At 37.7% G+C, this 23,004-nt stretch overlaps 1 protein-coding gene across 1 annotated transcript in view; it reads right to left on the reverse strand.

The window, feature by feature from the left end:
• Nucleotides 1–4,378: 4,378 nt before the first annotated feature.
• The window catches only part of TBX18 (T-box 18), a 28,732-nt gene continuing 10,106 nt past the window's right edge, over nt 4,379–23,004 (reverse strand). The window contains exons 5-8 of the mRNA XM_014542670.1: nt 17,933–18,100; nt 14,791–14,855; nt 8,550–8,644; nt 4,379–7,287 (exon numbers count right to left, since the gene is read on the reverse strand). Coding sequence (XP_014398156.1) covers nt 6,563–7,287; nt 8,550–8,644; nt 14,791–14,855; nt 17,933–18,100 — 1,053 coding nt within the window. The 3' untranslated portion in view covers nt 4,379–6,562. The remainder of the gene's footprint in view (nt 7,288–8,549; nt 8,645–14,790; nt 14,856–17,932; nt 18,101–23,004) is intronic.

Raw genomic sequence — 23,004 nt, forward strand, 5'->3', positions numbered from 1 at the left:
CAAGGGACTACTGGAACTGTGCAAAGTCCCTTGACAGAAATGCCTCTCTTTATTGTTGCTGAGTGAGAGCTGCTATTTTGTTTGAAAAACATACGGTTCAACTAATTTTACCCTGAAATGCATTTAGGCAAATTAATAAACCAGAATCTGAAAATCTCTGCAATCCATTTCACCAAATACCTTTAACAAAAATGTGCACAAGTTTTCCAAAACCCTAAACAAGCAAGGTTTTCCTTCCTGCTATTAATAGAGAAATATCTTATTACAGTTCCGTAAACAGAGCCAAATTGAGAAAATTGCATTTAAATGATGTTAGGGTTTCCAAAAAAACCACAAAGCAAACTCAGAGTTAAGGCGATAATGCATCCCTGTTGTATCTTGGCACAGGAGCAAGCATTTTGCAGTGACCATCTGGGATGTGTAAGATCGTAATAAGGGTGAGGGCACCAACTCACAGAGAAGCCAAGAGGCAACACTTTTTCCTTGCCAACTGTGATATATTACATTATGAAGGTTTTTTTTCCAGGAAACCAGCATTTCAACTTTTACAAGGCATTTAAAGACACCAAACATTTTTCTCACTCCTGTACCCCAAGTGTCTAAAATAATGCCAAGCAAATAGATGCTCAATAAGTATTTATTGATTGAATAAATATTGAAAGTGCCAACTTTTTCTGTGGTAATAAAAATTTGATGATGCTTTCAGATCCTTTTACCTTCCTTTCAAGACACTGAAAAATGTATAATTATTTACCCAAGAACATTTCAGGTGTGTTGGGAGGAGGGGTAATTTACCAAGTACTATTAAACTTATACACCTGAAAATCACTTTGAAAGTCCACTTCTGTTATTGTTACTTCTACTAAAAATGAAAAGTCAAACTCACAAAGTCCATTGAACTGTCTTGACCCTCATACCAAAAGCACAAGTCACAAAAGAAATAGATAAATTGGATCTCTTTAAAATTATAAACTTTGGTGATGCAAAGGAAATCATCAATAAATTATAAGACAGGCCACCCAATGGAAGAAGATATTATGCAAATCATATCTGATGAGACTTGTATCTAGAATATATAAAGAACTCATACCTCAATAATAAAGACAACCCAAAGAAAAATGGGTGAAGGATCTGAATAGATATTCCTCTAAAGGAGATATACAAATGGCCAATGAAGCACAGGAAAAGATGCTCTACATCATCAGGAAAATAATATCGTCAATAAATATGAAAATCAAAACTACAGTGAGATATCATTTCATACCCACTAAGATGGCTAGAATCAACTGTTAGTAAGGACATGGAGAAATCCGAGCCCTTGCACAATGTAGAATTGTAGAATGGTACCACCTTGTAGAGTGGTACCACCACTTTGGAAAACAGTCTGTAATTTCCACAAAACATTATGATAGGACATAGAAATATCATTCCTAAGCATATACCCAAGAGAAATGAAAACATATGTCCACACAAAACTTTTACACCAATGTTTTCAGCAGCATTATTCATAACAGCCAAAAAAAAAGGGGGGGGGGGACAACCAAAAGTCCATCAATTGATAAATGGGTAAATAAAATGTGTTATATACCTAAAATAGAATATTATTCAATGATAAAAAGAAATTAAATACTGATAAATTCTATGATGTGTGGACATTTAAAAACAGTATGCTAAGTGAAGGAAGCCACTTACAAAGAACCGCATATTGTATGATTCCATTTACATGAGATGTCCAGAATAGGTAAATCTAGACAAAAAGTAAATCAGTGATTGCCTAAGATTTTGGGGTAAAGCAGGTTGGAGGGAAAATGGGGTGTGACTGTTAATGGACATGGAGTTTTTTGCAGGGTGCTGAAAATGTTCTAGAATTGATTATGGCAATGGTTGTACAACTCTGACTATACTAAAAACCATTGAATTGTTCACTATAAATAAGTGAATTCCATGGTTTGTGAGTTATATCTCAATAAAGCTGTGATTTAGAAAAAAATGTATTGGACTTAAGTTATTCTATTGACCATATTAATATAATTTAAAACAGGGACATAGAATGTGTATATTCATCCAGCTTTGTATAAACTCAGAGAAATGCAGAGTAATCAATTATTTCATTTTATTGTATCTGAGTTTCAGCATGAATAAAAAAACCTTTCAAAATGACAAACACAAGTGTTTTCTTGATGAAGATTTAAATGAATTTTTGAATGAACTTGGAATTACTCTAGATATTTTACTAGATTCCATACTTATTCCAAAGTAAAATAATTTTATGGTGTGCAATTAAGAGCATCATGGAAACAATTTTTATCAATCTTTTCTCATTCACGAAAGGAAGGAAATATATTAAGTTCAGCTTCCTTTAAATACTAAAATACAATATGTCCGACATATTGTAACTAAACAATGCACAGTTCCATTTAAAAGACAAATTATAAGTAGGCCAATACATTTAAAATAAGCCTTGTGGTGCCCTTGCTAGGTTTCTCAATGGTTAGAGCATCAGCCCATGGACTGAAGGGTCTCAGGTTTGATTCCTGTCTAAGGGCATACCTTGGTTGCAGGCATGTGCGGGAGGTAATCAATGTTTCTCTCTCTGTCTCTCCCCCTCCCTTCCACTCTCTAAAAATCAATGGAAAAAAACATGCTCAGGTGAGGATTAACAAAAAACAAACAAACAAATAAATGTAAATAAATAAAATAAGCCTAGTGGTGTTATATTCTTTGTAAATACATTATATTCCATATTCCAAAAGGTATATTTTTATAAAATTATTTTCCTACTATTAAGCTGAATATTACCTTTATACTAAGGTCATATGAATTTGAAACTGAAATAATAAAGATTTTTCATCCCAGCTACTTCTTTCACACAAAAAAACACCTGAGACCTAAAGTGGCTAAGCTTTTGTCCAAAATCATGATTGAGAAATCCATGGATTGAAACCAAATGTCCTAATTCCCAAGGAAATGATGTTCTCTCTATACAAAAATTCCTTTATTATTTGAAAATCTATCAGCATGTAGATGGAAACTAAGTTTATATATTTGTTAGATGTTTCTATACGTGAATATATATTATTTGTTCATTTATAGCACTAACAATGCTCTTAAGCTTGAGCTCCTAGAAGGCTGCAATCATGTATATCTCACTCTCAGCTTATCTAAGAACCTCTTATAAAGAATGGTAATCAACAAGATTAAAACACAATGTAGTAATAATTTAATAAAATTATTTGATTTCCAGTGGAAGGCTTAAGAAAACCTCCATAAAGATGGGTCCATAAATACCCCAGGAGGAAACCCAGCATGGTTTTATTTGAAATAAAGGATTCTTTACAGACTTATCCAACTAGCGCGTTAAAGGAGCATCCTCCGACTCTACCAAGACTCTTGAAAGAAGCTCATGAAATTATTACTTTAATTGGCTTTATACCCGGTTTGGTTAGAAATCCCTCTTCTTACACCTTCTTTCCCCTATTCAAATCTTCCCAGAATTACCCTATTCCAAATATTACTCTTTTATCCTAATAAAACCTCCAGCTACCTATAAAGCTTCTCTTTATCTATTTCATATTAAAGTGTAAGTTGCTAATAGGTCTAAATATGAGGAGTGATGTCTCCAGAAGAATTCAGTTTTAAAGTGAGGTTCCTTTTGTTCAAAATTGTCCTTAACTAATGTAGTGAGTGTAAATTAATGTAAATAGTGATCCTTTGCTATATCAGCAACTCTGTGCCCCAACCTCCTCTGGGGGCCACTGAAGTCTCCTGACCCCCTACATTCCAGAAATAGGGGTCAGCAACTGGGTGCCCCACTTGTGAAAAGCTGTTGACCTCTGGGAGGGAGCTTGTATGGAAGCAAGTGTTAATTTTCAAAATGTGGCTGGGTGTGATAGCAGCAACCTCACCTCATCACAATGCCCCTTGGAATGTTTTCTCGTCAGAAGGTCTAGAAGTGATCTGTCATCACTGGTCAGTGGTACAAGCAGCTCATTCTTGTATCTTTGCCCTTCTCCCCTGGACCTGAAACAAAACATACCACACTGCCCTCCTCACATTTGAATTTGCATGTGTTCAACCTCTGTCAGGGCTTCACCTTCAGTGGCATGGTCAGAGCACCAAGAAATTATATTTAACACATGAAAAATGAAAAAGGGGAAAAAAAGGTCATTTTCTCCATGCCTTCTAGTGGAAAGCTACAAAATTTGTGTTTGGGGTATGCTATGTGTGTGCTTATTCTTGGAGCAACATTTATAGACATTTTAAATGATTACCCTCTAAAGTCATAAAAGGCTTTAGTAACACACTTTAATATATAATTTCTTAAGCACTTTTAAAAATAAAATACAGATATATAATTATAATTACCAATGCATGTATGTCATTTAATATAATGATAAAAAGACTAGTCATTGAAATGACATGTGATGAATATTTACAGAATAACCAAAGGAAACAGCATTTGTACAATATTGCTAAATAAAAAAAGATTAATAATACTCGTATTAAGGTTTCATTTCAAACCACCAACAGCAAAAAGGAAAATGCTTTCCTTATTAATGCATATGTGTATAGATCATTACTTCCATGTTTTCTGAATATGGAGAAATCTTGTCCTCCTTGAATTATACTAAGCACTGAGGCTGGGATGTACTCATAGGACTTCTCCCAAGTCTTTGTCAATCTATTAATACCATACACAAATAGCTTATATAGATCCACCTATTGGAAATATTTCATGTCCCTTCATGCTAATCTTAAATTTAAAAATCAAAATTAATTTGACGAACTGTTACAGAATGCATGAGGAAACTTATCAATATCTATAAACAGAGTCACAACCTGTGCAAATCCTGTTGAAATAGTAATCCCCAAAACATCTAACAGCTTTTGCTGCTTGAAAGACCATCAAGAGCTACACTCTTTCCCCATCTAAACTAGGGATGAGTTAAAGCAACTCTGTTTAGCACTAAAGGCAATCACACTGCTTTCACTTGGAAAATATATGAACTGCAATGAGTCGATGGACAGACACATTGTTTTAGTTTCTCAACAGACATATGGTAATGTTTCTCACCATGCATTCGTAGCCTTTCCTACTCATCTCATAATGAGCTATTAAGATTACTTGTTCTGAAATTTTAAACCATGAATACATTATTTTAGGAATTTTTAAAAAATGAATGCTGTTTTCATTTTTCCATTTTCAAAGTTAAAAATGATGTGGAGGTTAAAAGTTTTATGGCTCCTTTATCATAATTGGTATCTTCCTCCTTAGTCCTCCAAGAGGGCCTTTATAGTACCAGGCTTTGGCCTTTGCACTACAGCCCCCAAAAGACAGATTGCTGGAGATAACCCCCTGAAATTCCTTACAGTGTTACTTAACACCATAAAGGCCTAGAATCTATCTGTTTTGGGATTCAGACAGAGAGACAAGGTTAAGAAGGGGAGCGGTTTCAATTTGTAGGAGTTACAAGACATAAATAAGTAGCATAAATGCCTTTTTCCTTGCTAATAGACTATGGGTCAGGAATCTCACAGCAAGATGAAGAAAAATATCCTGAATGAAAAACCACACTATAAAAATCTAAGGGATAATTGACAATGTTATTCCTCTTGATTTAAAAAGATAAACATTTCTTATTGGAATCAAAGAATTTGATGTGGATTTGTTTTCTCTTTGCCATTCCACTCATATATCCCTTCCCCAATGAAAACTGGAACTTAAAAATGTTTACAGAACATTCTTTAATGGACTAGTTGGTAAACTAAATAAAATGAGCAAAAATCCAAAATAATGGAAATTTATTCTCTGCAGATGAATAAACACCTCTTATATGCCCAATGGAAAATGGGGAAAAAAAATCACAAGCCTCTCTTCCACCTTCCTTAGGGAAATAATTATTATGGGTTATGGATTTACAGAACCACGGTCATATACTGTCTGTGATAAGCAAACAGGAACACAAAAGCTAATCCTTCACAATTATAAATACTTCAGAACTAACACTAAAACTTCGACTGGCTTTTGCATTTTAGTTTCTCACACTGTGCCCAACAATAACAGAAATCACAAGATTCCGTGTGCTGGTTACTGCTGTTTATCAACACTCAAGTATGAAACGGCCTAGAGCATTTTTTCTGATAAACTATTATAAGTCTTAGCCTGGTTCGTATCATGGCCAAGTTTTAAGTTTGCTGTTTGGTTTTTGAAAGAGTCTGAGAACTCTGGTTAAACATACTACATTTATGTCAATACTCTGTGCAACTGGATGAAGTAGGGAGAAAAACAGAAAGAGGATGTCGTTTTGTAGACTTCAAAACTCCACATGCTATGTACAGTATACATATACACCATAGATAATTACAATCTCACCATGAGAAAGTAAAAAACAAAACAAAACAAAAACTCAGTGAGCATTCATTTTCTATTATATGTACATTTTACAAGCTACTCATAGTTTCTTTCCATATTGCTTTTTTTTTTTTTAAAAAAAAAAGAGAGAAAATGAGGACAGAAAATACATTAGATCAATTCGAATGTATATTAGACTTAAAGGCTTCATCAGACCATATGTGCAGACACTTGAGATGATGACAGAGTTAAACTTCCTAGGGTCCTAGAGTCAAAGAAACTCTGCTGGCCCCCACTGCTCAGCAGGTGCACTCCTTCCACAGGGGGCAACATCTGCCGATCAGTCATGGTCCCACTCGGTGAGGACCCCAAGAAACTTCCTTGGGAAGAAACAATTTTCTCAGGACTGGCAGCCAGTTTGGGAGATGTGGAGAAGTTATATCCATACAAGGCACAGGGGCTGTGTAACCTGAAAGTGTTATAGGAACCCTGATGGGTCTGGTTAGCAGCAAAGGCGTTGCTGGAGGGTGAAGGCATGATGTACTGGAGCTGAGGGGACATCCCCGAAATCTGCATGGACAGGCTGGTCTGTGGGCAGCTGAAGGTGTCCCCATCAGCGCCACCCATCGACATGTTCACAGAGGCGCTGCTGCTCACGCCCACATAGGAGGGAGTCCTGGGCGGGGCGAAGGTGTCGCTGGTCTGGTTGGTGAGCCTATTGTAGGTCTCCGCCAAGGATGTGCTGTATCGGTTGAGGGTGAGGCCTGACCGGGTGCAGGCGGAGTAGTCAGCCGGGGCCAGACTACACAGCTGGCTGGTATTGGGCCCCAGATGGAAGGCAGGAGAGGAGCAAGGGGAACCAGACAAAAGATGAGGATGGGTGGCAGCAACGCCATTCCCAGAACCTTGGAGTAAGGTGGAGGAACTTGTATTTCCTACGAGAGAAGGTGAAATGTAAAGAGCAATAATTCCACAGCCGTCTTTTCTTTTCAATTTTATAAACAAGAGCTAGATACTGACTTTCCCAAGCAATTTTATAACATATAAACTTCATCTTACTATGTATCTTGTTCCAAAAGTGTAACCATTGGCTCTCTTCCATCAAGCTTTTACCTTTTCTTTCAGCAGAGCTTGCTCTGGATCAATATATTTGCTTGCAAGAAAAAGAAGGAATTCAAAGGATAGAGCACATCTTGCCTCAAACACATCTGCAGCTGGCCACTGAAAGTTTGCGTGTGTCAATGACTGTACTACGCAGAACTTTACATTTTTTCATTTCCAACCAGAAACAGGTTGGAGCATCCCATGCTAACACAAGAACAGATGGCCAACAAACAAGTAGTCCTGTGAAATAGAGAGGGTGGCGAGCCCTATGTCCAATCAATAACGGTGATGGTGGCTGAATCCCCTCTCCGGATTTGCTGGAAGATTGGTGTTTGCAAACTTGACAGAACTTAGGGGGAGAGAAGAATTCCAATGGACTGGACAGGTTGTAAAACAGTCATTGCACTAGCAACAGTGTTTTATATAGCTTCTCAAAATAACCGAAAGTCCAATTCAACCAATGATAATTATCTAAAACACAGCAAGCCAAGTTCTCCGTGGGGAGCTGGGCAGGATCAGGAGTAAATAGCCCGAGTGAGGACATGGGCTGAGAGTCCTACCTACCCCAGGCAGAGGAGGAAGTGGCATGGAAGTGTCATTCCTATCCAGGCAACTTCTTCTAGGGAAACACTAGCCTTGAGCTTGGGAGAAATACTCAGGGGTGAGCCCAGGGAAGCCTGCCCCAGTGTGCCTGACTTTCTCATCATAAACGCTGCCTAGAGGCAATTCTGGTGAAGGAAGAAAAGAAAGAGGCTGGCAAGAAAAGTTGAACTACAACCAGCAATGGCACTTTCTCGTGCAGTGCACCTGGCACCAGAGCCCCCTAGTCCACCTCTAATTTTAATAAGAGATTTAAGGTGAGGTGAAGGTCATGAAATGTATAAACAGCCTAAGACATCGAAGGCTTAACCTAAGACCACAACTGCCATTTTTCCTGGTCCATCGCCATACCACACAGAAAGAGTGGGATCCTGTAACGGGAGGATGCTGGTGATGAGGTCGCCGCTGTGAATAATGACTTGCTCATTTCTCAGTTCCTGAGCTTCTAGGCAGGAACTGGCTGTTTATTTGACTGGAAGACTCTGTGATTTACCTTGCTTGGGAATTCCAGGAATATCTTCAAAGGTGAGAGTCCGTAGTGAAGGTCTCCAGAATGCATACGACTCCACAAGGGCTTCCAAACCCATTCTAAATGGAAGGACCGGGAGAGGGATGGACAAAAGAAGCTGCGTTAGGAGCACTGGAGCCTTCCTCAGCAATAAGCAGCTCAGAAAGCAGCGGTGGTGTTGACTTTGGCAAGTGAGAAGCTTGGCACAGGCAGAAAGAAATGCTTCAGAGATGGGCTACCATTCCGTCACTAGGGCACAAGAGGATGACCACCCAAGAAGTCCTGTTAATGTTAGACAACTAAGCCGACCTCGGAGGATAAAAGGCTGTCCCCTTGGGCTAAGTTGAGGTGAAGAATGGCCATCCTAGCTGATGTGACTCCAAGGCTATGCTGTGATCTGGAACCGACCCCCTCTCCCTGTTACATTACTTCCTCTCTCTGGTGAGGAAGTCTCTGCCACAGAGCATGCCCTGTGAAGCCACCTCTTTCCTAACAGACATTTCTGTCCATCATTCGTTGCCTCAGCGGCCAGCTTAGGGGAGCACTCATCCAAAGAAAACTGATTTCTCTCTCAGGGACTTGATCTCCATCACATCTGGGGCGGCCAGGGTGGGCTCTCACTCCAGCAACAGGAGGTCTGAGGGGCAGCACTGGCCTCTCAGCCCAAGATGCAGGAGGATGATAAGAAGGTGGTCTCACAGGGCGGTAGGGAATACAGAGCTAGGATTAGCAGCAAACATTATTTTTAAATTCCTGCATACCCTTAAAGGATGGACACTTAACGAGACAGAACAAATTGATTATGGACTATTTACATGATATATGCATATTTTAAAACAAGGGCAACTACTCTAACTACAGATATATGTGTATGTATCTCCTACCTTAAGTGATTCAGAGTCTTCCCCTCCTTATATCAGATAACTAAGTCCTCTAAGTTCTGGAAATGAGGCCCTTCATTTAACTAGCCCATTCCCAAGACCTCACCACTCTTCCCTCAACCACCTCAGCCCTAAACAATTTATTAATGTAGATAACATTGTACTTTTCATGAAACATATAGCTCCACTGTAGGAAATGGCTGCTTCCTGCATGTCAAACAATACTCAGACATCTCTTGTGATTGTTAGATACAGTTTTATTTAATATACATATGTAATCTGTGTTTAATGTAGATATTAAAGATAGGTCCATCTCTAATAGCTTAGACTCAGTACACTACCTCCTCTGCCTTCCCTGCATTTCTAAGTCAGAAGAAATTATGAAAGACTACCAGTAAAGGACCCTCCCTCCCACCAGACAATAAGAGTGGTAAGTGATGCGTGCAGATAAAATCATCTCGCATCATCTGCCCTTTTCTACTAAGGTTTTGCACATTGAATTTGCTTCTATAGAGCAGCGGTTCTCAACCTGTGGGTCACGACCCCTTTGGGGGTCAAACGACTCTTTCACAGGGATCGCCTAAGACCATCGAAAAACACATATATAATTACATATTGTTTTTGTGATTAATCACTATGCTTTAATTATGTTCAATTTGTAACAATGAAATTGGGGTCACCACAACATGAGGAACTGTATTAAAGGGTCGTGGCATTAGGAAGGTTGAGAACCACTGCTATAGAGTGATCAGGGTACAGACTCATTAATTTGTTGAGTTCTGTCATGACTCCATAAGGAGCATTACTATTTCATCTTAGTGATGGGAGACAGCTATGTGTATGTGCATGGGTGGTGTGGTACATGCACAGGCTTGCATACATGAACCATCCTCATAGGAGACACACATGGACCTGACTCATTTCTGAAATCACAGGTTCAGGGGGATCCTGCTCTGGGAACCCTTCCAAGAGCCATCCAGTGTCACACAGGTGCTAGTACTGGGCACAGAGCGGACCTGCACGGACCTTACCTGGACTGTACTGAGAGAGGAGGGCAGACTCTGGCCCCAGCTGTAATCAGTGTGCCACAGAGAGCAGGGTTAAGGACACTGGATTGAGGGTCAGGAGAATTGAATTGAGACTGAAACACTAAAACTCACCATGTGACCTTAAGCAATTGTTCTAACCTCACTGGATGTCAGCTTCCCACAAAGTGAGGATTAGACTACAAAAGCTTTGAATCCTGTCCTAGCTCTAAAGTTGTTTGCTATTAAGTGATTTTTCGCAAACCAGACATCATATCTGTGGCTGAACCACAAGCCAAATCCAAGACCACTCTGCTGAGTAACATTTTGTATACATTGAAGTATTAATTAGGGGGGAGTTTGGCAGCCTGTATGTAGCCTGCATGTCATTTAATACTGTACTATCAAATGCTAGGTGCTATTTAGCTGATTACTCTATATTTAGCTTATACCAGTGGTCGGCAAACTGCGGCTCGCAAGCCACATGCGGCTCTTTGGCCCCTTGAGTGTGGCTCTTCCACAAAATACCACGTGCGGGTGCGCACGTACAGTGCGATTGAAACTTCGTGGCCCATGCACAGCGGTATTTTGTAGAAGAGCCACACTCAAGGGGCCAAAGAGCCGCATGTGGCTCATGAGCTGCAGTTTGCCGACCACTGGACTAATACTAAATTTGTATGACTTTCTAAAAAAAAGCTTTTTTGAATGTTAGGACACAGTTTTGTATAAAACTGTTTTTTATTACCACATAGATGAGTTTCAGTAATCATAGTTTTAAATATTAAAGATACCAAAGTGGTCATGAAGTGGTCTCAAAGGAGATTAACTAAGAGATAATTAATGAACAGCCACCAGACTTAAAAATTTATTAACTATAGAAATGAGCATTACTGCATTACTTTTGTTAGCAGCGTACACTTTATTATGCTTCAAATACAAATCCATAGACTAAATTCCTGGGGCGGGGGGGGGGGGGGGTTATTGATCATCCCAAACACAGATGCCCTAAGTTTTAAAGAGAGATTCTGAAGGTGACATATCTACAAGTGATCTAATTTGGAGCTATTGATATTTTTCTTGAGGCTGCTGTTTCACACTGCAAGTTCCAGAAAGGATTGGAGATATTTTGCAGGAAACAGTTATAAAATATTTATTAGCTGAATCTGGACATTTTTTTTTAAAAAAAGCCTTCATTTTCTCCAGTAATGGAGACTTTTCCTGTCTAGTTAAAGAAAAGATAAAAGGCACCTCCTGCAGGAGTGTAGCCAAGGCGATAATTTATACAAGATGCCTTTGAACAATTTCCACATTTTATCACCACCCTAATTTATGCTATCAAATGGCCAAGTTTATTTAGTAAAATGGTTATGTTTTTCCTGAAGTATTTAAAGAGAAGAAATTTTTGTACCTTCCTGAGTAAAAAATTTTATAGGGTCAAACCTAAGGCCTAACTGAAGAATGAAACTATTCTCAGCACATAAATTCTCTTTCACGTAGCAAATGTCTTGCAGGAGAGCTTTTAAGGGCTGAAGCTACTGATTCCTATAAAATAGGCTGTACAACCGTAAATAGCCAGGAAGGGATAATTTTTAATTAAAGCAAATTGTTTTATAAAGTTTAAAAAATCACAAGTCCATGTTTATTTCTTATCTTGCTTAATTTGTTTCTTTCATATATAGGGGAAAATAAAAATAGAATTTGCATTAAAATTAATAACAAGAGCAACAGAACCAGGGATAGTAAAGAAATATATTGAACTTTTTTTCATGGGCTTTCTTCTCTAATATATATATAATATCACTCTTCCCTAAAGCCCTCCACACCAATGTACCCTCCAAGTTTTAAATATAATTCAGGTTCTTTTTTTTTTTAAAGGAAAATATTACATAAATTAGAAAGCTTTAAAGCTGATCAAATTCTCTCTTCTCCAGATAAGTGCCTTTTGCATGTATCAATGGAAAATATTAAAATCAAATATTTTTAAATGGGGAATATTGGTTTATAGATATTTAACATTCCAAAATGAGCAATGAAGAGCTTAAGTATGAGAAGCAGAAGAAATAATTTTACTGAGAAGAAAAGTGAAACTATTCATTTCACGACCAAGAAAGCTATGTATAGGCTCAACATGTTTGCCCTATACTAAATTATTGTTTAAACATTTGAAGCAAAATAAAATTTTTAAAGTTTTAGAAAATTTAAAAAGTGTTAACACATAATTCATTATTTTATGTAGATCCATTAAAAACTCTAAAAGTTTTAAAGTCAAGAAAGAAATAGTAGTAAGCACCATGGATACCATGCCTCTATACTCCTGAAACCGCCAAAGGAAAGGAAAGTATCCATCTTAAACCTAGCATTTTTACCTCACCAAACAATAGACTTCGTAGCTGACTTTCACCAAAGCCACTGATTTTTTTCACTGGCCAAATTAAAAAACAAACAAAAAAACCAACCAGATGCCTTTGCATTATGCTGATGTTTATAGAAATCTTTCTGAAAACTTATCATATGCAGCCTATCATCTCACTTCTACTTGTAGGTTTATTCACTATTATTATCTACCCAAACTATGCCTTTGAAAATATTTTTAAATTTACTGCTTCGAAAATGAACCAACAGTGTGGAAGCAGTGTGATCCCCCAGGGTCACAGCAGTGAGGTCTTGCTTAGAGCCTGTCTACTGGAAAATGTGGACACGGTTCCTCCATTCCTCAGTGCTGCCCTCCTGAAGTTTCAGTGAATTTTAATAAATGTATTCTCTGCTTTTAAAAAAATTAATTACAAAACTGAAATATATGCAAGACTCTTAACTGGATAAATGCTATTCAGCTCTAACCAAAACCACAAGAAGATTCCACCAAAGTATTTGTCAAATTAGAAGAGGAGTCTCCCAGAGGCTCCCTTCAGTCACCTCGCCAGTAGCCATCTCCCTTTCTAAACTATTCAACTTTCAGGAACTCCTCTGAAAAGCAAAGTTCACCAGGAGCCAATGTAACATAACAAAAGCCAAGCAAAGTTTTTCTCCACATTGAAACACATCTAAAAACACAGAATAATTTCAATACAGCCATATCGTAGCGTAGGAACACATGCAAATCTTCCCACACAGTGAAGAATTGCAGAGGGAAGCCCTATTATTAGTCTTCTTGATCTACCTGCACCAAGTTAAAGGCTACTCTACAAGTAGTATTTTAGTTGCCTTTTAGTCCTCACATTGCATGGTGCTTAAACAACGCCATTGCATTGAAAGATGAAATCAAGTCTCTGCAAGCACTTGAGTGTATTCTGAGAAAAGGTCTTTACACCTGCCTTGCCCAATTAATCAGCTGAAAGAACTAAAAATCTGGGCTACTACCTGAGTGTTTTCTTTCTACAATTTTAAATGACATTGTCCCTAAAATAAGATAATTGGGGATTTTGACTTCATATAGACACAACCTATCAATACCGTTTTCAAAGAGTAGTAGAATAATTTCTGGAGTAAAGTAATAAAAATTTCTCAAATACCTTTTTAAAAACAAAATGCTTCTAAAAACATTTAACTCAAAGCCTTACCCTGAAAAGGCATCTGGAGAACGTTAGTCTGTTATTACTCTCTACTACTATCAACAGTTATTTTAGAAAACGTTGCACTGAACTGTACTGGAATAAAATCATATCAATAAATTCAAAAGCTCTTGGCACACAGACTAGGGTGATCTGCTTTTTGATAAAAGTAATAGAGTGGAATTCATTATTGTAGCTCTCCCACTTAGTACAAACACCATAAAACACGACACAGAAAAAATAAACAAGTGTGTGGCTGTCAGCAGAGCCAAGACAAATTTGGAAACTAAAGAACATCAGCTCTCTTGGCAATGGGGAGTAGTTTCATATACAAGTTGGAAATCTGAGGGAACAAGAGACCTGCCATATTCCTAAGACAGAATCAATAGATAGTTGTGACATCACTAAGCAAATTTTAAACCAAGAGCAGATGCAGAGAGGATACAGACTTGGATATGGAAGCCCCTGGGCCTGTAAGAGCAGCCTTCCTTAAGGCCCCTTCAGGGGAACATGTGCTATACACGCTGAGAACTTCCATTTTCACCCCGGCATCACACATCAAAGTTCACCTTAAGAATGGGCAGGTCACAACACTACACCCCAAAAATAAGTTATAAACAAGGCCCAATAGTATTAACATACTTAAACCCTCATCAGAAATGGTTTCCTAACCATGTCAGTAAGTTTAACTATTTACTTTGTAATGGAAAGGTAACAATGAAAACAATCAAATATATTTACCACAGCCAGAATGTTCTTCACTAAGACTTACCTGTTACGCCCAGAGTCTCGGAAGCCTTTGGCAAATGGATTCCTATCTATCTTCAAGCGAGTAATCTGCAGAGTGAAGAAAAAAATCACATTGAATCTTATTATAAATGCCAAGTAAGGTTATTAAAAATGGAAATGAGGGAAGAACTACAAGTAATTCCAAAATTAAATGTCAGATGATTCTATTGTGTTCCTCTCTCCTTTCCCATGTATTTTATTATTTTAGCAGCAAAGCTAGAAGAAAATTTCAGAAATCATCCAAATGTTTATCTGCTATGAAAAAGCATTCCCCACCCCTAATTCAAGTGCTGTGAATAAAGTTTGTTTTGCTGTTAATATGCCTAGAAAAGGAGATAACTTGCCCTTTGTTTTCCCATCTCTCTGAACTAAAGTTCTTCCCTTTAACTCTGTGATATAGTTGAGTCCTGCTTCTCTTACAAGGGTAGTGATGGGAAACAGCTCATCTCCAACTTCAATTTAACAGCCATTATGCCTGAATGTTGTTAAGCTCCTGCATATTCTTCTCTCCTTCAGAGTTAGGTAATATACATTCCATTAACTTTTCTGCCTATTTTTCTGTCTCTCCTTGAACCATCTTTATGACTCTCATCTGAAAATCTTACTTGTTCCTCTTTTATCTATGGAGTCCTGAACTCACCAGAGTACTTAACCAGCAGTAACCACTATTTGAAGGTTCTAATGGGATTACGTCTTATGTATGTAGTAGAAATAAATGATGTTTTAATTTTAACTACAGTTCTAACTTGTTGACTCATAACCAGCTTTTTTCCCACTCAGACCCCAAGATTTGGGGGGGGGGCGGTATATTTACAAATAGTCTAATCATCTCCATTAAAAATTTTTTTTTGTTATATCATCTTGCAATTAACACTAGTAAACGGCATCTCATCTATTTCTTTCCAGATCTCCACTTTACCCAGAGGAATTTACAGCCTACTTTCTAAGAAGCACATCATGCTTTGTTTCCTCTGTTCCTTGGTTTAGCAGAATCTACAAAGTTGATGAACATACTTCTGACTGTACCATTTTGGTTGAAGACAAATAAACACTGTTGGATAACACTAAGGCAAAGAAAGGCATCTTTGGAAAGTCACCTTCAATGTCCCTATATAGTCCTGTGTGTTCTCTCAGCCATCCTCCAATCAGCCATGTAACACCTGAGACATATGAGTTCCATATGATAGGCTTTTAGTATGTCGATAAAACTACATTATAAATTACATAATGTAAGGGTTTGCTAATTAATTTATTGTGTCTGCCACTCTCTCATTGAAGGAATTCTTTATAATTCATTATAGCTCAATTCTGTGTTCATTAAATAATGTTTTAAAAACATTAAATAATTTAAATATACATTTAAAACAGTATTTTTTAAAAAGAGTAGAGATTTATATAATGGTACCATGTCTAAACAAAGATCTATAGCACAATTAACATTATCATCATTTTTATTACTGACATCACATCTATTGAGTGCATACCATGTATGCTGTACTGAGTTTTATGCATATTATTATGTTTAATTCCCATAGCAACTCATATGCAGTTATTATCCCAATTTTATGTTTTCTTTTAAACTGAGGCTTAAGTATCCTGTGATCATAAGGTTTCTTGGTGGTAGAACTGGCTGGGACCCCAGACTTTAGAGCCCAAGCTGTTAACCACCAGGCTAGGTTGCTTACCAATTTTCCATAAGTTCTTCAAAATAGCAGCTAGGAAGTTTAAAAATAAACATGATTGTATTTTATCATTATCTATTTCCCTTCTTTTAATTTTTCTACTCTCTTAATCAATTTGTCAGCATTTGTTAAGTGGTGTTAGTCACCAACATGTACCAAGAGCTCACTGTATCTCATTTATTGTATCACAGAGGCTGGGAGAAAACAAACAAACAAAACAACAACAACATTTAACTCAGTTAATTTTTGTGTGTTTGAGAAAGAGACAGTGACAGAGAAAGAAAATGAAATGGAGTTGGGTACTAAATGACTCTGCTCTTCTCTCCACATGCATTATATTTTTTTCCTTTAAAATATTCATTTTCTGCACCTAACATATTTTAAGAATATCTTCCTAATTGTCTCTTGCCCTTCCAAGGGTTAATTTCCTGTTGCTTCCGAAGAGCCTGCAGAAAGGCCTGACAATGTGAGTGTGAGAGGGCAGGGGACCCTCCGCAGTGGGACTGGTGCCTGCACAGGGATGAGAGTGGATGAGCCTCTCAGACTTAAAGGGGGTCACACAGGACGGATCCACATCTCCTCAGAAGCTTTAAAACAACAGAAACCACAACAGAGAGATTATAAAGCCTTAAACTTTTAACTGAGATGTATAGAAATTGAAAGAGAAACGGAGATCTAAAATAGTTCTGCTGACAACTGACATTCTTTTTAAAAATGTACCACACACCACATTAGCCTCAACTACATCCCTATTTCTTATAAAAACTGACCAGAACTGCATGGATTAAATAATTGGCTTGATTGAATTCTCCACCTACTTAATACAGCCTTAAAAATACATGTATGCTTACCCAAACAGACAAGAAATATTTCATTTATCAATTTATTCCCAAATTTAGGAAAGGACTACTCCACAATTGCTGATCTCTCAGACTATAAACATATGCATCACCTTCTATCACAATTAAAGTGCATCTTGAAAGAAACCGCCCTTTTTGTAAATATCCCCAAATAACTAAAAAGGATAAATGCTTCTGAAATATTTCTCATTATACATAGGTTGCAGTTTTAAAATAAGGTGAACTACCAAATCCCATGCTCTATGATACAATTCACTTTTCATATTCCACATGTCTATTTCCTAGACAATACACACACTTTCTAAGTTTACTATGACATCATGATTCAATATCTCAAAATGGAAAGTAAGCCTACACTGTCAGTCTTGAGACACATTCTTGTCTGAAAAAAATCCTCAGTAGACTAGTCTTACTTGAGGAATCATGAATAAATAATTTTTACTACGATAAATATACCCTGAACATCATCTACGACAAATGCTTTCTGGCAATTCATAATGTTTAGATACAGTAAAAGGATAGCTAGCTTTCTATTTACAACTGAAATGAAAGCCTAGAAAGATACCAATTCTTAGAACAATACCTGCTGATTCTGATAGGCCGTGACGGTGGTGAAGACAGTTTCGGGAAAGGAGAAGGCTTTCACTCCCTCCCCAGAAGGCACAGGCTTGATGGGAGAAAGGTCATCTCCACAGTCTTTACGGATGACGTGGACGCGTGGTTGGTATTTGTGCATAGAATGAAGAATAATCTATGTCAAGGAAAGAAAAGCCAAATTCATCAGGAACTTCTGCCCAATCTCAACACCATGACTAAATATTTAATATGTAAATTAAATCACAGTTGGAAATTAAAATTTCCAAGGATGCAGAAAGGCCAATTTAATAAAGTATATCAAAATTGGAGAAGGAGAGCTAGGAAGTTATCTGTTAAATGTGCATAAAAATACAAAAAAAATGATTATTTAGGTGAACCTCGGTGTGTTTAACATCAAATTTTCTGTTTCTAAAAATACAAAAATAAATTCGTAAGTATTTTACTTATAATGAGCCAAATTGGAACACAGAGTCGAAACCAATAAAACTAAAAGTGAGATTGAAATGATTATTTAAATTCCACCACACCCATCCCCTAAAAAAATAAATATCTCACACCAGGGTTTTCTTCAGAGAACATTCTTCCCCCATTAATGACTGCATCATGTCTATTCAAGGGCAAAGGGAACTTTAAGGATACCCCAAGGTCTGCCTTATGTGTGGTTCACGAAGTCTCTGGTTTGTCTAGAGAGCCCAGTGTCCATGCCTCCATCACAACAAGGCTTTCAAAACCCCAGACACTGGGGGATAGGAAAACTGGTGCTCTCAGACTCCGCTGGGGGAATCTGATAATATGCTCCAACTACCTTCTACCCAGGGATTCCACTTATGAGAATTTATCCTAAGGAAATATTCAAAATCCAGAAAAGCATTTCATGTACAAAGATGTGCAATGCGCCCTTTACAACAGTGGAAAAACTATAAAGCACTCTCATAAGTAGATTGGTTAGGTTAATGAAAGACAACACAACTGGATATGGTACTATTCAGCCATTACTAATGCAGTTTAGGACATTTTAAACCACATAATAAAATGTTTCCTTTTAAATATTACACGATAAAAAAGGACCCAAGTTGTTTATAAACTAATCAAAACTATATAAAAATAGACAGTAAAAAGGACCCATACCAAGATATGAACAGTGATCATCTCCGAATGATGGGTTTATGGGTGAATTTTTTTTCTTCTTCTTCTTTATATGCTTGCTTTCAAGGTTGAGGAAGTGGGGTAAAGAAATAGCCTCACCCAAGAGGATTTTCTATTTGCTGCTGGGGCTCCATATTCATGAACAGGTTTAGTTAACAAGCCTCTATCTTTCCTAAGCTATACAATTTGAATTCAGGTTTGGGGGTGTTGGAGTTTGGAGAGGAAATGCTTACACAAAAGTCTTGGAAAAATACAGTGGTTGACCTACCTCGTGGTTTTCAGGATTCAAGCAGTTTAATAAGCCAAACTCAGAAGCTTTGGTCAGCCCAAACATGAAGAGCCCTCTACTGGGACAGTGCATTGCTGCCACAAGAGGATGTCTTTATACTCTGGTGGTAACCAACACAGTGGTGAGGTTTTTTTTGTTTTGTGTTTTTACCCTAAAATTTCCTTTCTATTAGGGGAGGAAATGTGTGGATGACAGACATGCCTAAGGGGGAGGCAGCATAAGTATGAGGAAAGGAGAAGAAGGGATGGCAGCCCTCAACATCACCTGGGGATACTCTGCACCCTCTTTCCAAGTCTAACAAAAGACAGTTTTCAGTAACCCATTAGGGGCCCACAAAAGCAATTTTCTACCAAAAATGTTTAAAATAAATGAAATTATAAAATAAAGCAGCAAACAGAGTGTGCTACTTGTAGTAAGGGTAAGTATTGTTTTGCAAAACATTGTTTTCTGTGTGCACGTGGTTGTACCATAAAATGTATGTCTGACTATGAGTCAAGTGAAGATCTGAAAAACACAGAAGCGAGATTTAATTCTAATGATCAGCAACTTCCAGAGCAGAAGAAAAACTGGAGAAAGCTAGTTCACATAAAAAAAAACTAATTAAGTGCATAACTAATTTCAGAAGACTACAGTGAACTGACTTGAAATGAAGGAAATGAAAACTGATTTGAGTTTCTGTTTACCAGTCAATGAAAAGAAGGTTCCTGTTTTATGAAGTATTTGTTCTCTCAAGAAGATTTCTCCACATAGCTATCTACATTTTAACTTTATTTGTCTATATCCTTATCCTCAGTCATCAAAATGACTTAAGGTGAGGTATACTGAGGTAGGATACAGAAATAGCTGATCTATGCCTATGTTTGCACATTAAAGGACAACTGCCAATAAAAATCTCAAGATTAATTAAGCAAAATAATTTTCAATATTCTCTATAGGAATTTAATATATCCCTGGAAAATTTTAGGGAATGCTCAACAAGCCTCAGTTCTTCTTTATAACATAGCATTATTTGATCTTTAATGAACTATCAAACTTATAATGATGAGCAGTCAATAACAGTTTGCTTATTTAATAGAACAAGTAGAGCAAGGAGAACCACTGGCCTCATAAACAAGGAGACCACAATGATAATGCCCATCACCGAAACTCAAATAATTACATCTGATCTGCATATTCCATGCTCTCTGATCTATTTAGCTGGAGGATTTCTTTTCTTTTTGGCATTACGTAGTAGTACAGATATCTCGTGGGCCTATCTCCATAATACAGAGTGCAGCTTTTCAGGTTCATACACATTTTTTTTTTCCATTTTAAACACACTAGGCTTGAGTCAAACGAAGCATGATATTACTTATTTCTGATCTGACGGGACAAAAAATGCCTGTGGTTTGACAGACACGCCAAGCTGTACCTTATAAAACAGCTCAATAGGGAAACACTACCTGCTGACTCTGGAAATTTTCTAAATGACCTAAATTCAGTGTTGATACAAGTCAAGCAAAGTACCAATGAAGAGAGATAACAAAAACCTGGCTCCCTGTATTTTTGGTGATACCAAGTAATGGCTCACTTTAAATGGTAGGGGTCAACGCAGTAACCTCAAGTTGCCAGCTCCACAGCAAGGCGACCTTGGTTTTGTTTCAGGCATGAAGCTGTATATAAAGCACTCCTTAGAAATATGTACTTTCAAGTGAACCAGCTTCATTTGATTCACTCAAAATTCTCTGGTTCCAACATAACCCATGAGGAAACTAAGCCTCAGAGAGCCAAAGTGACTTGCCCACTAACATGAACGCGTTGGACCGCTAAGCTGTTACAAGTTCTTGCCATCAAGATCTTAGAAATCTCCCCTGTAATACCTTGCTTCCCCACTGCATTTTCAAGCAGGAATGAGAAGATTATGAGGGCAAACTTAGAGGTAGGGTTCCTCTATATCATTGAATCCCCAGCAGCTGGAAAACAGACCCTTTCACAGGTACCCTGGCTGTGGCTGCCTGGCCATACTTCCTGCCAAAGCAGGGAGGTACACCTGTTAAATGTCTTCTAATGAGGTTAAAGGTACAACTGTTAAGTGTCTTCTAATTCTTCAGGAAAATGCTCATCTAAATGTTTCCCTCTAGAGCAGTGATGGTGAACCTATGACACGCGTGTCAGAGGTGACACGTGAACTCATTTTTTTGGTTGATTTTTCTTTGTTAAATGGCTTTTAAATATATAAAATAAATATCAAAAATATAAGTCTTTGTTTTACTATGGTTGCAAATATCAAAAAATTTCTATATGTGACACGGCACCAGAGTTAAGTTAGGGTTTTTTAAAATGCTGACACGCCGAGCTCAAAAGTTGGCCATCACTGCTCTAGAGAGCAAATTCCAGGAGAATAGGGAAACATGCACATGATGAGAAGGAAATAACCCCACCCAAGCACGCTAAACATCTGCACCTCGGTAGATCAGTCTTGGTTTGTATACAATCCAACATAAAGCCGGCTACAGATTCCCTGAAGAGCAAGTAGGGATTATAAAGTCTTTACAACATTCAAAGACTAGCTGTGGAGCAGTGGGACATTTCCACTCTAGATTCTTAATGTTCCTCTCTAAACAATTGGAAAAATGAAAAGTCACTTTGGGGAAAACCACAATGACACCTAATCTCAGATCACAGGTAAAACCTAGATCCAGTCACAGCCCTGTGAGAATTTGATTCCTACAATCACTATGGTTTTACTAAAAGTTTCAGGTCTACATGAAGTTCTCACTGTATTGAACACTTGTACATCTTTAGTATAGTAAAACTGGGAACTGGGAGGACAGAAAACAATTTAGGGGGGAAAAAAAAGCCAAATTAGAAAATCACTTCTCATTTGAGTCTTTAGCTAGATTAGTTAGAGATTAGTATCACTTCCTTACAACTGGGGGTGGGGGACCACAACCATACAAGGGCAGAGAGGGGAGTCCCTGAGAGCTCTCTGCAGGAGGACAGGAACTTCTGAATTAGAAAGCCCTACCATAATGATGCCACTGTCTTCCCAGACCTGAATCACATCAACAGAAGAATAAGAAACAAATTCCTAGTCTCTAACCTAAACTAATTTGGGGCCATTAAACTGAGTAAATAAACTCAACAGACACTCTCTTCAGGAAGCCTCCTCAGTCTCTCCTGGTGGGTATAAGAATGCATCTGAGCTTCTCTGAGCTGACAGCATGATTATTTGTGTGTGGGTCTTCTCTCCCCATCTAGACTCCAAGACCATGGCTTCTTATCTAACACTAGTGGCCCAGTGCATGGATTCGTGCACATAGAAAGGAAAATAATTAGAAGAAATATTGTAATATCACTATTCGCCCTTTCTCTATAATAGAAGTGTCAACCAAAGTCGCGATCAACAATGACAGATTGAAACACAAGCATGTGATTGGCACCAGAGAGAGCTTTATATGTATTGTGCATGTGCGTGTCAACTTAGCCTTTTATATATATAGAATAAACTTGCTTAATTAGATCTGCTTTCTGATTTAGCTAAACTTTTTCCAGCCCAGTGAAGCACCCCAACTTCTCTTTCAGGTAATTGTCAGCAACACAGCAGTAAATATCAACACAAAGCAGATTATTATTGTAGATCA

Source organism: Myotis brandtii, unplaced genomic scaffold (genome assembly GCF_000412655.1).
Source record: "Myotis brandtii unplaced genomic scaffold, ASM41265v1 scaffold31, whole genome shotgun sequence".
In the NCBI taxonomy this organism is placed as follows: Eukaryota; Metazoa; Chordata; class Mammalia; order Chiroptera; family Vespertilionidae; genus Myotis; species Myotis brandtii.